At 44.6% G+C, this 17,407-nt stretch overlaps 1 protein-coding gene across 1 annotated transcript in view; it reads right to left on the reverse strand.

The window, feature by feature from the left end:
* NUP214 (nucleoporin 214) overlaps positions 1-17,407 on the reverse strand; it is a 3,229,616-nt gene that overhangs the window by 1,852,942 nt on the left and 1,359,267 nt on the right. Inside the window, exon 17 of the mRNA XM_044058190.1 lies at positions 8,511-8,669. Coding sequence (XP_043914125.1) covers positions 8,511-8,669 — 159 coding nt within the window. The remainder of the gene's footprint in view (positions 1-8,510; positions 8,670-17,407) is intronic.

The following is a 17,407-nucleotide window of genomic DNA, read 5'->3' on the forward strand; positions in this document are numbered from 1 at the left end:
TCTAGACTGTGCCTGTGTTGAAACCATACATTCCTTAGGTACCATTGTAATTTCCTCATATGCAGCCTGGCATGCGGTATCAAGATTATGCAGGATGCCATGTAACCCAGGGCCTGCAGGACTTTCCTTGCAGTAAGCTGAGTTTGTCTTGTCAAAGCCATGAAGTAAACTGGGAGTTGTTTTTGTTTTTCTTCTGTGAGAAAAGCCATCTGAGTTATTGTGTCCAGATCCGCACCCAAAAATGTTATCCTTTGGGGTGGCACTAGTCTTGACTTCTGGATGTTGACTGTGTATCCCAAGGCCTGTAACAGGTGTATGACATAGGCCAAATCCTCTATTAGTTTTGTCTTGTTGTCCGCTTGTATTAGGCAGTCGTCCAGGTATGGGTAGATTTGAATTCCCTGAAGCCTGCAATGTGCAATTACTGATGCCAGGCATTTCGTGAATACTCTGGGCGCAGTAGATAAGCCAAAGGGCAATGCTGGGAATTGATAATGCTCTGATCCTGCAAGAAATCTGAGGTGTCTTCTGCAATCTGGTCGTATAGGGACGTGCAGGTATGCCTCCTTGAGATCTAGAGTCACCAGCCAAGACTCCTTGCTCAACATGGGAAGAAGTTGCTGTAGGGTCAGCATCTTGAATTTTGGCACAATGAGATATGTGTTTAGTGCGGACAAGTCGAGAATAGGCCTCCATTGGGTTTCTTTTCTTGGTACAAGGAATAGTCTGGAGTAAAATCCTTGGCCTTGTTCCATAGATGGTACCCTTTCTATTGCTTTCATCTGAAGTAAATTGTTGATTTGTCTTAGAGCCTCTGGCTTCTGGTTTGGTGGAAGGTTTGGCATTCCGCTCTTTTTGGTAAAGTGTGGAAGTGAAACCTGTATCCTTTGTCTATTGTTTGCAATGTCCATTTGTCTTTTGTAATGCAATGCCAGTTTTTCGAGAATAAAGCCAACTTTCTGCCCAAGGGTGCTTTCAGTTGTTCCCTGGTAGGCGGAATCAGAGCCAAGTCATTGTGTCTGTCCTGTGGAAGTGGTTGTAGTGGCAGCTGTGGCAGTATTCCTCTGGTTGGCAGGTTGCCACTGATGACCCCTGTAGGCACCCTTTGATTGACCTCTGCCTCTTGGGCGTCTATTCCTGCCCCTCTGTGCTCTGGAGGTGTCTGGAAAGGACCAATTCTTTGAAGGCCAGTTTCGGTTGGACCTGCAGAAAATCCTTTACTGTTTGCACAGATTTTGCTTTTTCTTCCACTTTCTTTAGAATCTCCTGTGCAGGGGAGCCAAATAAACTTTGTTTCTCCATTGGAGCATCTAGGAGTTTAGCCTTGACATGGTCTGGCAAAAATTGCTCTTCTAGCCAGGCATGCCTTCGAATTACTGCTCCAGTCATAGCTGATCTAAATGAAGCCTCCAGTGCATCATAGCCACATTTTAAGAAATGATTACTGACCTGCTGAGAGTTGTGTACCAAATCCTGAAGGGACTTACGGTCTAAAGGTTCAGGAGAAGAAAGCTTTTTATTCAGCTGATCTAACAAATATTCCTGGTACTGTATCATATGGAATTGACAGTTTAATGCCCTGGCAGAAAGGGTAGCAGATGTATAAACCTTTTTTCCCCATCTCTCTAATGCTCTTGACTCTCTTTCAGAGGGTAGGGGGTTTTGGCAGTGGCAGCTGCAACACCTTTTGGGGCCTGAGAAATAGTTTCTGGGTCTGCAGCATGGGCTTTATACAAGTGGAAGTGAGAATCCGGGACCCTGTAATATCTGTCAGGATTGGCAGGGGCCGGGGGAAGAGAATCAGGGGCAGAACTGACATCATTATATGCATCATCAACTACAGTTAGCACAGGAGGTATGGCTAAAGGCCTATGCTGTGGCAAGTGTAAAAAGGTACTTAGTCTTTTTCTAGAATCAGAGAAATCCTGACCCTGCCATTGAAAGTGTTCCCTCATTGAGTGCAAAGTCTCCCCAAAGGAAAATTCTTCTGGAGGGGAGGCAGAAGGAATAGAGTCTTCTGCATCTGAATCCTCATAAGGTGAGTATGGCCCTTCCTGATGGTCTGATAAATCAGATCCATCCGAGGAGTAATCAGAGGAGAGAGGTTCAGGGGGTTCAGTCCTAGGCCTTTTGTCAGGAGGAGGTTGAGAGGCCCTGTCTGGGTGAGGTTGGGAACCCCTAATCAGATATATAAGGTCCTCAGCAAGACTGAGAATCTGAGAACTTGAGGAAGGTCTCTGAGAGGTAGATTTTGCAGATAAAGCTTTTGAAATTTTAGCTGCTTTAGCCCTGGAGAAGGCCTTAATCGACATAGAAGCAGGGGGCCTAGCTGCCCCACGTGCAGGTGTAGAAATGTCCAATGGAATGGTGTCGGACAATTCTTGTGTGCTTGCTTCTTCGGTAGGGATTTCTGTAGCCGACTCAACCGAGGCCTCTCTGGCCTCGGTTGTTGGAGGTATGATTTCAGCAGAAGTAAGAACCGAGGACTCGGTTTCAGCTGAAACCGAGACACTCGCGGTAGGCCTAACCGTGGTTTCAGCCGAAACCGCGGGCTGCGAGTGTCGGTCCTTTTCCTTGCGTTTTTTGGCTAAATGTGTAGTCGGAGTCTCCGACGGCATTTTATATGCAAAAGCGGATCCAAAAAACTCTTCTGCAAACTCCGACCGACGTCTAAGAGTCCGTCGGTTGAAGGAGGCACAGGCTAAACAAGCTGATACGTCGTGGTCTGGACCTAAGCAAGGAAGGCAGTAAAAATGGAAATCCTTATGAGGTATTTGTTTCCCACAAGTTAAACAATTATTTACTTTGTCTGACAACGGCTGAGGCAAGAAAGAGTCCCCAACGGGGTACTTAGCTTTTTTAGAAGTCTTCGGTAGCTGAAATCTCTGGATCTGACCGACCGGCACTTGCGAACAGCTTCTGCTTCGGGCACCGCGCGGCAAGAAAGACTGGGGAAAATGGCGTCGGCTGATGCCTTTATACCCCAGAAGCTCTGACGTTGGGGAAAGTGCGACATCAGCCGAGGCCAGACCCAGACTTTGGAATCCGGCCGACCGAAGGGCTGCCTGAGGCAGGACAACCCATATGTTATGACTGCAGATGCATCCTTGAAGGACATCTGTACTATGTTCTTCGTGTTTCACTGTTGCAGTCATTACATTTGGGTAGAGTCCCAAAGCTAAGGTTGGGAGGCTGGAGCTAAACAGCATTAGGAGCGGCTACAAGGCCCTGCAGAAGTGCAGTATTTAAGCTTGCACCCAGGAATATTATCTCGAGAGGGTACTAGTTTTGATTTCTTTTCGTTGACTTTGTACCTGAGGCATGTTAGAAACCTCTTTACAAACGCCAGATGCTGTAGAAGGCTGTCCTTGTTCTCTGCTTGAATTAGACAGTCATCCAAGTAAGGATATATTTGTATTCCTCTTTGTCTGCAGAATGCAATTACTGGTGCCAGGCACTTTGTAAAGACCCTGGGCACAGTAGATAAGCCAAAGGGTAGTGCAAGAATTGGTAATGCATTGAGCCAGCCTTGAGTCTGAGGTATCTTCTGTATGTTTGTCTTATTGGGACCTGCAGGTATGCCTCTTTTAGGTCTAAAGTTACAAGCCAAGCGTTCTTGCCCAGCACAGGCAGAAGCTGTTGCAAAGTCAACATTTTGAATTTTGGTATATCCAGGAATGTGTTCAGAATAGATAGGTCCAGTATTGGGTCCTCCAGGCCTTGTCCTTTCTGGGTACCACGAGCAGTCTTGAGTAAAATCCTTGTCCCTGCTCTTGCTCTGGTACTTGAATGACCCTCACGTCCATGAGGGATGAGACTTGTTTTTGTGCCTCTGCCCATTGATTTTTTGGCAAATCTGGCCAGCCGTTTGTCTTTGGCAGGGTATGGAAATCAAACTTGTAGTCTTGTGACACGATATTTAGAACCCACTTGTCCTGGGTTATAATGTGCCAATTTTGAGGAAAAAAGTGCTAATTTTCCCCCTACAGGTGCTGCCAGGAAATAAGTGCTTGGTGCAGGCAGGGGGAAGTCATTGGGACTGTTTCCTGTAAGGTTGTGATTTGTCTTCTCCACTTTTGGAGGTAGAAGCACCCCATTGCTTTGACCTGCATGAACCTTGCGCCAGGGATCTGCCTCTAGGGTGTCTGGGTCTGCCCCTTTGAGGTCTGTCTGACACAGGAAAGGACCAATTCTTTGTTGGCCAGTGTCTACTAAACCTAGGTGGCTGTACTTGTAAGAAATCTTTGACTGTCTGCATAGATTTGGCTTTGTCCTCCATTTTCTTTAACACCTCTTCTACCTTAACACCAAACAAAGTATCATGCTGTAAAGGTGCATCTAATAATTTAACTTTCACGTGATCAGGCAGATTTTGTTCCTTTAACCAAGCATGCCTTCTAATTACAGAACCTGTAACTGCGGCCCTGCAGAAGGCCTCTAAAGAATCAAAACCACATTGCAAAGTATGCTTTCCAACTTGTTCAGCTGCATGCAATATATCCTGCATTTCCTTGTTTTCTGCACATTCAGAGTTTAACATTTTCTGTTTAAGCAATGACATGACATGTTGCTGATATTTGAGCATATGAAACTGACATTTTAAGGCCCTTATAGCCAAGGTACCAGATGTGTAAACCTTTTTTCCCCATCTATCCAGTGCCCTGGAATCCCTGTCAGAAGGGGTAGGGTTTTTTGCAGCGAAAGCCTTGACTCCCTTGGAACCCTGAGAAATAGTTTCTGGGTCTGCAGCAGGGTTTTTAAAAAGGAATTTATGTGAGTCAGGAACCCTGAAATAATCTGTCTGGCTTAACAGGTGCTGGAGGTAAGGAGTCACGAAAACACATCATCTACAATGGCTAACATAAGAGGGATGACTAGTGGCTTGTGCTGGGGTAGTAACAGGAAATCCCTGAGCCTCTTTTTAGGTTCTGAAAAATCTTGGTGCTCCCAGTGGAAATGCTCCCTCATGATATGTAAGGTTTCCCCAAAAGAGTAGTCCTCAGGAGGAGAAGCTGAAGGAATGGATTTCTTCAGCATCAGAATCATCATAGGGGGGAAAAGAATATTCCTGATCAGAAGAGGAATCAGAAGAAATGGAAACCTGATCTGAAGATTCATAGTCAGTCTCTTGCCTAGGCCTCTTATCAGGAGGGGGATGGGAACCCCTGATCAAGGTAATCAAGTCTTTGGCCATTTTGAGCATCTGTTTTTTGGGCATGGAGGCCTGTCCACGTGGCTCTTGAGTTTTCTTCTTTTCCTCTGAAGGAGCTTTAGTCTTTGCCTTTGAAGTCGGTTTAATGTATAGATGTTTGGGTTTGAATACACCCTCAGAAGCTGGTGCTGGCTCCGGACCCATCTGAAGGATTAGTGTCTGAGGCTCCAATACCTTGAGTTTCCAGCGGGAGTCTGTAGCGGCCTGCGAATCTGAAGTAGCGGTCATCAGGGGCTGCGAAAGCACCTCACTGAGAACCTGCGTACCGGCGACTGGCTTAGGAGAAGCTTTGTCATCGGTTTTGGGCCTCGGCTGTCTTTTTCTTTGCGTTTTTTGTGAACTCCGGTAGTCGAATGGCTTTCAGACGACATTTCTGGATAATTAAAACTGCAACCAAAGTAGTTTAAGGCAAAATCATACAGACGCTTAGTAGTGCATTGGTTAAATCTAGCACAAAACCGACAACCCAGAAAGTTGTGATCAGGGCCTAGGCAAGGAATACAGTAAGAATGTAAGTCCTTATGAGATATTTGCTTCCCACAAGAAATACAATTATTAACTTTTTCTGACATCGGTTCTGGAGCAAGAAAAAAAGTTTCCCCAACGGGGTACTTAGCTTTATAGAAGACTTTGGATCTGAAATTCAAACTCGAAAATCTCAGGAGTCAGCTTCGGGCACCGCGCGGAAAGAAAGACTGAAGAAAATGGAGTTGGCTGCTTCTTTTATACCCCTGACTACCTGACATCAGGGAAGGGGCGACAGCAGCCGATGTAGGACCCAAGACTTTGGAATTCAGGCTGACTGAGGGCAACCTGCCAGCAGGATTACCCAAATGTAATAACTGCAACAGTGAAACATGAAGAAAATCTTCTGTGTCTTCTTTGCCCTCTTTTGAGGTCTAGATTGTGGCACTCTGTTCTGCCTGCATGCAAAAGTTTGTTTCACAGGGTAATTTCTATGAAATTTAGGAACATGGCATACCAAGATGTGCTAAAGTTCCTCAGGTTCTTTGCTTTTTTTCTTGCTGAGACTTGAAGAGCTCTGTGGAAGGTTTTCCAAAGAAGGCAGTATTATCCAAGAGGACATCCATCAGTTTAGCCTTGCTGTCCTCAAGTAGGGGCTGCAGCTTAAGCCAGGCAAATCTTCTGAGGGCAGAAGTGGAAGAGGCAGCTCTAGAGGATGCTTCTAATGCATCATAGGCACACCTGATAGAATGGCTACCTGAGAAGAGGTGGCAAGGAGGGAGGTTGCTAAGGCCTTATTTTCAGAGTCAGGCATATCTGATCAGAGTTTAGAGACTTGGGAAAAGAGTTGCAAGTTGAACTTGGTCTTGTGCGTCTGATAATTTAATGCTCTAAAGGCCAGGGTAGCTGAGGTATAAATTTTCTTTCATAGCCTCTCCAACTGTCTGCTATCTTTATCTGAGGCCAGCAGGGAAGAGGGAGGAAGGAAGGGACCTGGAGACCTTATTAGAGGCAACAGAAATTACAGAGGGATCTGCAGCATGTGCCTTAAATAGGAATTGGCAGCCCTTGGGTACTTTGTATTACCTGTCAGGCTTTTTTGGTGCTGGGGGCTGTAAGCCTGGGTGGGTGGAAGTAGATGTAAAGGCATCCACAAACGCAGGTATTACAGGAAGGATGGTTGAAGGACTAGGGGTCTGGACCTGCAGGAGGTTGTAGTAATGCTTCTGGACCTCAGACATCTCTGTGGTGTCCCACTTGAAGTGTTCACGCATTTTGGAGATAGTTTCCCCAAAGGAAATCTCGTCCATGGGAGAATCTGTCCCACTGGAATCTTCTTCAGGGATGGCATAATCCAATGGAGAGGGAATTTGGGAGGAATAAACCAAGTCAACATCCTCCTCCTCAGAAAAGGAATCCTCCCCCGAGGAAGGATGGGGCTTCGGTCTCTTGCTAGGGGAAGAAGGCCAGGCCAGAGGGGAAGCAGCATGACCTGACAGAGGCCTAAGCGCCATAAAGGCCTTAAAGAGGCCTTCAGAAAAGTTCAGCCATTCCTTCTGTGGGTCAGGGGAGGAACAGACATTTGTTTTTTTGTTTCTTTTTTGCAGGCATATTTATGTGGTGCAAAGATGGAGGACCAGATGAAAGCCTGCATTCCACACTATCGGAATCCACATCCTCCCTAACAGTCGAGGTAATTCCCCCTAGGGCGCTCTGACATAATAAGCCTTGGGTTCCCCTGGACGTTGGAGGCCGACATCAGAGAAGCCTCTTTAGACATGCAAACATCCAGGAGCCAAGGTAGCCTTCAAAGCAGACTCGGGCTGTGGATCCAGATCCCAGTCAGCAAGTGTTTCCAAGCTCTCATGCACTTCAAGAGAAACCTCTGACTACAGAGGTGCAGCTTTGATCTCGGACCTATGCTTTTTGGCTTTCCGTTTTGTAGGCACGGTCATCGGGTCCGTAAGGGAGTCCATCATGCTCTCTGCTAAAAGCTTGAGACATTCGTTTTCTAGGTAGATCGCAAGGGAGGATAACTTGACTACAGAGGATTTTTGGGACAAAGGACTGGTAAATGGTACAGGTGTGCTGAGGGTCTAAGCAAAAAAGGCACTAAGTATGACTATCTTTATGTGGACTCTGTTGTCCACAGTCACACTTCCCTTTTCTGGTTGACGTGAACCTCAGAAATAAAGAAAAGGTAGCAAATGACAAAGGATTCCAAAACAGGCCACTTATCTTTTTGACAAATAGTAATTCTAACAGCAGAGCGACGTCCAGGAGTGGCAATCAGACTGGCGGCAAAGAAGTTCTGAGGGTGGTGCGTACGTACATCTCTTTTATGGCAGACATCTGCTTGCAGCCAATGCCAGATGTACTGCAACACTTTAGGTAGTAAAAGACCTTGGTATACTGGCCGTCGGGTTGTCGCCTTGGCAGGCGACTTCCTAATGTCAGGAATACTGCAACAGAAGAATAGAAGGACATCATCAGTTCCATCTCTACACTGCACATACAAAAACACTGAAGTCAAACAGGCAAGGTTGTGTACATGTGTCCTCAGCCAATTCCCACAGATAAGGAATGGTACTACAGCAATGCTTCTTATGGTTACTATCCTTATAAAACTTCAATGAAGAAAATTAAGAGATACTTGCAGTACACTGCTCAAAGTGCCCAAAATTATCTCCAAACAAGAGCACGTGAGCTACTGCTCATTGTTTTGGAATACAAGTGGATAATGCAATCATCATGTCTAACTTCCACAAAGAACAATGCAAAAAAGATCTGGAACCACTTGAGTACTATGATGGCAGAACCTGTCAAGCAGTACCTTAAGCTGGGCTTCACTTTTGGGATCCAGAGGCTTCTTATGGAGCAGTTTTAAGTATCCTGGGTCACAGTTACGCTCACTTCGTGTTCTTGCTTCTTCCACACCAGCAAATCCTTCCAGAAGTGTGGTCTTTAACGTGCCAATATCACCATGAACAGACTAGACCAAAAAAAAAAGTTTATTAGTGAACAAAAATACAAACATACAAGTGGGATGGCAGTATAAGGAGAAAGAGAGGAGCATTAGATACAGGATGAGAAAATCTGTGTGCACATTAAATAACTACAAAAGATATAAATTAAAAGATCCGATGCACACAACACTTTAGCACATTAAATGAAAGTCAAGTCCTTGCCACAGTTAGATATTCATCAGTAACGACCACCCACTTCAACAGTAGGACAAGTCACTCTGCACCTTTAAGTCCTTGCCACAGTTAGATATTCATCAGTAACGACCACCCACTTCAACAGTAGGACAAGTCACTCTGCACCTTTAAGTCCTTGCCACAGTTAGATATTCATCAGTACGACCACCCACTTCAACAGTAGGACAAGTCACTCTGCACCTTTAAGTCCTTGCCACAGTTAGATATTCATCAGTAACGCCCACCCACTTCAACAGTAGGACAAGTCACTCTGCACCTTTAAGTCCTTGCCACAGTTAGATATTCATCAGTAACGACCACCCACTTCAACAGTAGGACAAGTCACTCTGCACCTTTAAGTCCTTGCCACAGTTAGATATTCATCAGTAACGCCCACCCACTTCAACAGTAGGACAAGTCACTCTGCACCTTTAAGTCCTTGCCACAGTTAGATATTCATCAGTAACGACCACCCACTTCAACAGTAGGACAAGTCACTCTGCACCTTTAAGTCCTTGCCACAGTTAGATATTCATCAGTAACGACCACCCACTTCAACAGTAGGACAAGTCACTCTGCACCTTTAAGTCCTTGCCACAGTTAGATATTCATCAGTAGACCACCCACTTCAACAGTAGGACAAGTCACTCTGCACCTTTAAGTCCTTGCCACAGTTAGATATTCATCAGTAACGACCACCCACTTCAACAGTAGGACAAGTCACTCTGCACCTTTAAGTCCTTGCCACAGTTAGATATTCATCAGTAACGACCACCCACTTCAACAGTAGGACAAGTCACTCTGCACCTTTAAGGCACCGACAGGCTCAAACTCTTCACCTAAATCTCATAATGCACAGCGTCTCCCCATCTTTCCTTATGGTGGCCTGCACTAAGGACACCAGTCCAGCTAACTGAATGCTAGCCTCATAGCTACTCTTCCATGATACTCTACAAGAAAAGTAGAAATATTGGAAAGGGAAAGTTGGGTGGGGTTGCTGAAGTGGACAGAAATGGATTGTGAAGATCTAACATTGCAAATGCACACCTTTCATATCTTATGGGAACCAATAGGTCAACTCCAGCACTAAAAGTCTGCAGCTCTAACTTCCTGAGTAGTATCAAAATAGAAAACAAACCACTGTGGCCCCAAAGGTAAACCCTGACCATGAGATCCATCCATAACTCCCCTTTTACCCACTTTTTCCCATCAACAGTGACCATTATCTAAGGGTAATCTTTACACCACTGGGTAGCTAGCCCCATCACAGTTGTTCTTCCATACCACACATACACACATGCATTCTGAACTACTGCCAGTTTAGTGTGTCCATTCCAGCTACTGCATGCCTTTGGAATGTGGAAAGAAAACAGAGCATCACAGAAAGCCCATGCAATCAAAAGTAAAACATTTGGACTCTGCACAGAAGGCAGCCAGGATGAGAATTGAACCAGAGAACCTCTTGCTGTGAGGTGACAATAATATCTGCTGCACCACTGTACCACCCCTTGATCTCAAGATAACATCCAGTTTACACTGTCATGTAAAAGCATTCGTGAAGTCCACAACGTAGTAGCATTGACTGTCAACTGAAGAATTCCTTAATTCAATGACGTAGCTAAAGCTGTAGTAGCACGTTTTAGGTTTGTTTAGTAAAGTTAATTCAATGACGCAGCCAAAGCTGTAGCAGCACGTTTTAGGTTTGCTTAGTATAGTTAATTCAATGACGCAGCCAAAGCTGTAGCAGCACGTTTTAGGTTTGTTTAGTATAGTTAATTCAATGACGTAGCCAAAGCTGTAGCAGCACGTTTTAGGTTTATTTAGTATAGTTAATTCAATGACGTAGCCAAAACTGTAGCAGCACGTTTTAGGTTTGTTGAGTAAAGTTAACTGAATGACGTAGCTAAAGCTGTAGCAGCACGGTTTAGGTTTCTTTAGTAAAGTTTTATCATACTTTCCATAACACAAAAAGGCAATCTGATGGCCACCCAGCCAGAGTGGACTGAGTCTTTCTGTCCCAATCTCATCATTCCTTACAGCTTCAGTTCTGGCCATGTAAAATTGAAACTGATGGTGGACAACCCAGGTGATGGAACACATTCTCCCTGGTCAAAATATTCAAGATAGAGCGCACAAAGTCTGATTTGATTAATTTCCACTGCCACTTTCAGCATTAAGTTTGAGTTAGTTCATAAGGAAACACAATCCTTAAGAAACTAAAATTATGCACGGGTTTAGAAAAATAAAACTTTAAACTTCAGAAATTCTACTGGTGAAGTAAATGTCACCAAAAACAGATTCTTCTATGGTAAATACTTCAGATATACTGTTAACTGCTGGTTCAAAGGAAGCTAGTGCAATTTCTTCCATCATAAAATTAAGTCCCAAGAAGGGGTGGGTTGCCTGATAGGAATTTTTAACAGGAAGGCCTACACTAGAAATGTCTTCTATACTTTTAACGAATCTGAGGACTGAGGAATTTTTATCTATGGTGAAAATCAAAAATAGCTACTAAGTGAATTCTGACAGTGAAGTAGCTGGAGTCTTAGTCAAACATATCAGTTAAAGTTGGAGAACTATGACTAGACCTGGGAAAAGACAATACCTGTTGTTCAGCAACTTCCTACAAATGTAGATGCTCAAATGCATTTAATACTGCAGTACTGACTCTTGGAGCTTCTAGCCTGCAGAAGCCCAGTATTTAGCCTGAATGCTAAAACTTTTACCAGGCTTCACAGATTCTTCTCTGTACCAATACGAAGACAACAGTAGTATTAACGGACATAGGGTAGCGCCACGTTCCAGTCTCTCTTGCCCTTAGCTAGCTCTTGACCAACTCCTGTGGGAGGATGGCATAATGGTTAAGGTGTTTACCTTGGAGACCCAAGGTGCAGGGTTTGACTCTCACATAGGGTAATTGGCTAGGCTTAAAATGGTCCATAAGGGCAGTTAGCCTAGTACTAATCTATGAACCTATGAACCACAGCATAATCTACTCAAGAGTGACCCATTTCACGCAGAACAAACAGGAGGACAGCCTAAGACTGCACCTGCAGGACCCGATTACCTCTTGCAGGGCAGAGTGAAGTGGCACATGTGAGAGGGGGAGGGAAGTGTAAACTGGGTACCCATCACAACCAGAGGGACAAAGAAGGATGGATGAGATGGAGGGAGGGAACCAGTACTACAACAGTGAATGTACTACATCTATGTTTATGTTAAGTTCCTACACAACTACACATGTTCTTTGCAACTTACTACTGCCTACTGTTTCTTGGGATGACTCGGAGATTAAAAAAAAAAAAAAAAAAGCATGTGGCTGGCCAGTAGTAGGAAGCAGGGTCACAAAACCATGCAAGATGGCCGGGGTACAGAGATGCTGTCAAAATTGCAATGCTTGGCAAAGGTGTGGACAGATAACCTGGTGGCTGTTCCCAGAATGGCATGTGTTACACCTCTTCGGGAGGAGGGGGTGGTAGTTGTGGCCCTGGTGGAATGAGCCCTCACTCTTGTCGAGGATTTGTTTTCCATAATGGCTGTTAACAACAGGCAAGACAATGGACAACCCATTCTGACACAACTGGCTTTCTTTCTCTCCTTTTTGCATGCTATGAAAAGATGATCAGACTTTAAGGTGTTTTTTGCTCGGTCATAATGGTAAGTACTGAGAGATGAATGGCTTGCTTTAATGAAAGCTCTACAATGACTTTTGAATAAAGGAAAGTTTGTTATGCAAGCTGACCCTGTCCTTGTGGAACACTTGGAAGGGTTCCCTGCACATCAGACCTTGCAATTTTGAAATTCAGCAGCTTTAGGTCATAGCTACCAAAAAGGTTTGTCCTCCAATATACAAACTTAATAAGACCAGAAGTAGCTGGCTTAAAAGGATGGTGAAGTTACCTTCTTTAATACAAAATTAGGGATGTATGATGAAGCAGTCTTGCTTTTTGGGATGTCTGAAATGAACACCTTTTAAGGACTGTTTCATTGGCAAATGGGAAAGACAGCAGGGGTCCCAGTGACATAACGGCAACAGATGATTGAAGCTTGTAGCCTAAGAAAAGCACAAGATGCCTCTGCTTTGAAAAGGACTGACAGGTAGGCGAGGACTATGGACAACAGTGCTCCGAGTCCTGTATTCTATTGCATCACCAAATGAAGAATGATTCTTGCTTTGCTATGCAACATTTTCTGCAGTCAGGTTCTCTGAACTCCTTCAAGAAGTAAAGCATATGTTCAGAAAAGTGTACTAAATCATCTACAATATCAGTCCTTGATTCCCAAAGCATGAGTGAAAGACGGACTCCTCTGTCATGGTTTAAGAGATGCTCGTGCCATGGCCAACATTATGTGGTGCAGGCTCTACTTTCTGTTTTCTGGAAAGCAAAAAAAGTCCATTTCTGGCACATAACACTTGCAAATTAGACCCAAGAATATTTCCCTGTTTAGCAGCCGTTCACTGGGGTCTAGTGCTGTTCTGTTTAAGCAGTCTGCCAAGCTGTTCATAGATTAGTACTAGGCTAACTACTCTTGTGAGCCACTTTAAACCTAGCCATTTACCCCAAGTGAGACTCAAATTCTGCACCTTGTGTCTGTAAGATAAACACCTTAACCATTATGCCAGCCACCAACCCCTCACTGCAGGTGGTGTTGCTCACTGAATGAAGGTACTGACCCCAGGGTATCACTACAGAGTCTTGTGACAGTTCCCTGCACTGGAGAGATTGAGTTTCCTTCACTTCTTTACATACTCCATAACCATGGTACTGTCTTGTTCAAGATAAGCACAGTTCCCGACTGCCAAATGTGCTTCCATGCTCTTATGGATTAGAATAACTGCCATCATCTCTTACGTGTTTGTTTGTTTTTTCCTGAAGTTCTTCCCACAGGTTTCCTGCACTCTCACCTCCCTTGGGTGGGCACCAGTGCAGAAGCCAAGGTGACTATTTGAGAATCTGAGACCTCGGCTCCATTTCGAAAGGCACTTCCAGGTTCAGGAAGATTTGCCCTGTTAACTTCCTTGTCATAAGGTAGAAAGGGAATACTGGTTTAAAGGGAATGTGCATGCTGACATATGTTCCTGGGTATCACATATGCAATTTTCTCACAAGAACCATCAGCAGCAAATTGTGTACTCCACAACTCAGAACAACTCCCTGGCAGTAATACTGCTGCAACTGGCAACCTTGTCCAAACACTGTATTAGTAACAGCATGTGGTCCAGGACAGCTTGAAGAAATGCCATGTTACCGGTTGTAACTGAGACTTTTGAGTTTCAAGGACAGTCCAATGTACAGGAAAAGCTGGTCATAGTGGTCTTTAGAGTCCTTATCTCCAGCAGGGATGATGCCAGAAAGAGGTAGTTGTCCAGGTCTGGGTAGGTGAGAAAGAATAGTTGTGTAAAATCTTACCATAAAGTACAGTTTTGTACCTACCATAAATGTAGATGTTCGAGGATCCTCATTGCTGCAGTCATAACCTGTGGGGAGTCCGCTGTCCTCGGTCGGCCCGAATACCAAAGAGTTAGGCTGGCGTCGGTCATGGTCGCCCAGATCTGACGTCAGTACGTAGTAGTACTTAAGCGCATGACCGACGCCATATCCTCAGTCTTTCTTGCCCCAGATGTCAGAAGGCCTAAAACAAAGGAAAGGCCAGAGCCAAAATAGTAAATACCCAACAATCACCAGTGAGAAAATAAAAATTATCTCAAACAAAAGGCAGCAACCCCAAACTATAGAGGGGAAGGAGGGAGGGAAAATAAGACTGCAGCAATGTGGATCCTCGAACATCTACATTTATGGTAGGTACAAAACTGTACTATGTTCTTCGTCTCACATTGCTGCAGTCATAACCTGTGGGTAGAATCCCAAAGCAAAGGAAAAGGGAGGCTGGCAAACTAAAAAGCATTAGGAGCTGCTAATATGCCCTGTAAAACTGCAGTGGCAAACCCAGCCCTAGACTTGGAATAAAGGGAGAGATGGTAATGCTTAGTAAAAGTGTGTACTGAACTCCAAGTAGCTGCCTCCAAAATATCCTTAGTAGCTACCCCCCTCAAAAAGGCAGTGGATGTGGCAGTAGCCCTAGTGGAATGAGGCCTGATTCCAGCAGGAACATTCTTCCCATGATGAGAATAACAAAAAGCAATACAATGACCAATCCACTTAGAAATAGTTTGCTTTGAAACAGCTTTTCCTTGTGAACCCAAAGCAAAAGAAATAAATAACTGTTGAGTCTGCCTGAACTCTTTAGTTCTGCTCAAATAATAACGTAGCTGCCTGTGAATGTCCAAATAATGTAAGACTCTTTCCCCCTTATTTTGGGGATCAGCATAAAAAGCAGGCAAATGAATAGACTGGTTCAGGGCCACATTAGAAATCACTTTAGGCATAAAAGTAGGGTTAGTACGCAAAGACACCCTATCCTTATGGAATATCAGAAAGGGTTCAACTGCCATGAGAGCCTGCAATTCAGATACCCTCCTAGCAGAAGTAATGGCCAACAAAAAAGCAGTCTTCCAAGACAAAAATTTCAACTCAGATGTAGCTGCAGGTTCAAAAGGAGGTAAAGTAAGCTTCTCCAACACAAAATTGAGATCCCAGGAAGGAGTAGGAGCTCTACGCGGGGGTCTTATATTTTTTGCCCCTCTAAGAAATTGCTTAAACAACGGATGAGAAAATAAAGGAGGGTCACAATCATAGTGAGCAGAAATGGCTGCAGCATGAACCTTCACAGAGGAAAATGACAAACCCTTGTCTAGTAATTCAGTAAGGTACTGTAGTGTAAAATTCAAATTAGGAACTGAGACATCAAAGCCCTTTGCTGTGCTCCAAAGAAAAAATCTCCTCCATTTATCAGCATAAACTTTTCTAGTACTAGGCCGCCTGGCTTCCAAAATGACATCCAAAACCTGTTGAGGAAGCTGAGACCCTACAGGCTCTAAAACAGAATTCGCCAGGCTGTTAGATGCAGGGACTGCACCCTGACATTGAGAAAATGATTGCTTGACTGGGGCAACAAGTGAGGAATCTGTGGCAAAGGCCAAGGAGGCTCCTGAATTAAACTCCTCAGCAGAGGATACCAGTGTTGACGTGGCCAATCTGGTGCTATTAGAATCATGCAAGGCTTGTCCCGCCTGACTTTCAAGAGTACCTTGGTAAGGAGAGGCAGAGGAGGGAAAGCATAAACGTGAAGGTTGTTCCAACTGAAAGATAGAGCATCCACTTTCCAAGCTTTTGGGTGAAACATCTTTGTGCAAAGTTTTGGCAGTTGGAAATTGAGTGGAGAAGCGAACAGATCTATGTCTGGAGTTCCCCAAGCCACTGTCAACTGTCGGAATACCTGAGGATCCAATTTCCACTCGTGGGGATCCACAATTTGTCTGCTCAATCCATCTGCTAGGGAGTTCTGTGCTCCTGGCAGAAACCGTGCTTGAAGATTGATGTGCAAACCCAGAGCAGTCTCCCACAATATCATTGCTTGTCTGCAAAGAGGGTAAGAATGGGTTCCCTCCTGCTTGTTGATGTACCACATAACTGTTGTGTTGTCTGTTCGAATCAACACCTGTCCTGACTGAAGTAGGTGCTTGAAGGCCAGCAGGGCAAATTGGACTGCTAACATGTCCTTCATGTTGATATGCAAATGATGTAGTCTGGGAGGCCACGTGTCTTGAATCCATTTCCCATTGAAGTGTGCTCCCCAAGCCAAGTCCGAGGCATCCGTCGTTATGATCTGACTCGCCTCTTGTCGGGTCACAGAGAGTCCCTTGTTTAGGTGACATTCCTGAGCCCACCACAAGAATTCCTTCTGGATGCAAGGTATTATCCGAATGACAGTGTCCAAATCGTGGCAGTGTTGAGTCCATACACTTTTGAGATACCATTGTAGCTTCCTCATATGCAGTTTGGCATTGGGAAGTACTAGAATGCAAGATGCCATGAACCCCAAGGCTTGAAGGACTGTCCTTGCAGTCAGCCTGGACAGTACTGATAACTGCTGGAAGTATAGATGAAGAGTTCTTTGTTTGTCCGGGGTCAGAAATGCCATCTGAGAAGCTGTATTCAGTCTCACACCCAGAAAGCACATGTCCTGAGAGGGCACTAGACTGGACTTTATTTCGCTCACAGAATACCCTAGGCACCTTAAAACTGCCATTACATACTGTAGATGTTGAAGTAGCTTGTCTTTGTCTTGAGCAAGAATCAGGCAATCGTCCAGATAAGGATAAATTTGGATTCCCTCTGTCTGAAGAAAGCAATTACAGGAGCCAGAACTTTTGTGAACACCCTGGGCAGTAGATAAACCAAAGGGCAATGCAGAGAACTGATAATGAGAAGTACCAGCCCGAAATCGCAGGAATCTCCTGCAGCTGGGCCTGATAGGAATGTGAAGATAGGCCTCTGAGATCCAGGGTTACCATCCAGTGATCTTTGCCTAGCATAGGTAGAAGTTGTTGTAATGTTAACATCTTGAACTTTGGAATGTCTAGGTAGGTATTGAGAATGGACAAATCCAGAATTGGCCTCCAAGTGTT

The sequence above is a fragment of the Protopterus annectens genome, chromosome 16.part0 (genome assembly GCF_019279795.1).
Source record: "Protopterus annectens isolate FY-2018-M chromosome 16.part0, PAN1.0, whole genome shotgun sequence".
Classification (NCBI taxonomy): Eukaryota; Metazoa; Chordata; order Ceratodontiformes; family Protopteridae; genus Protopterus; species Protopterus annectens.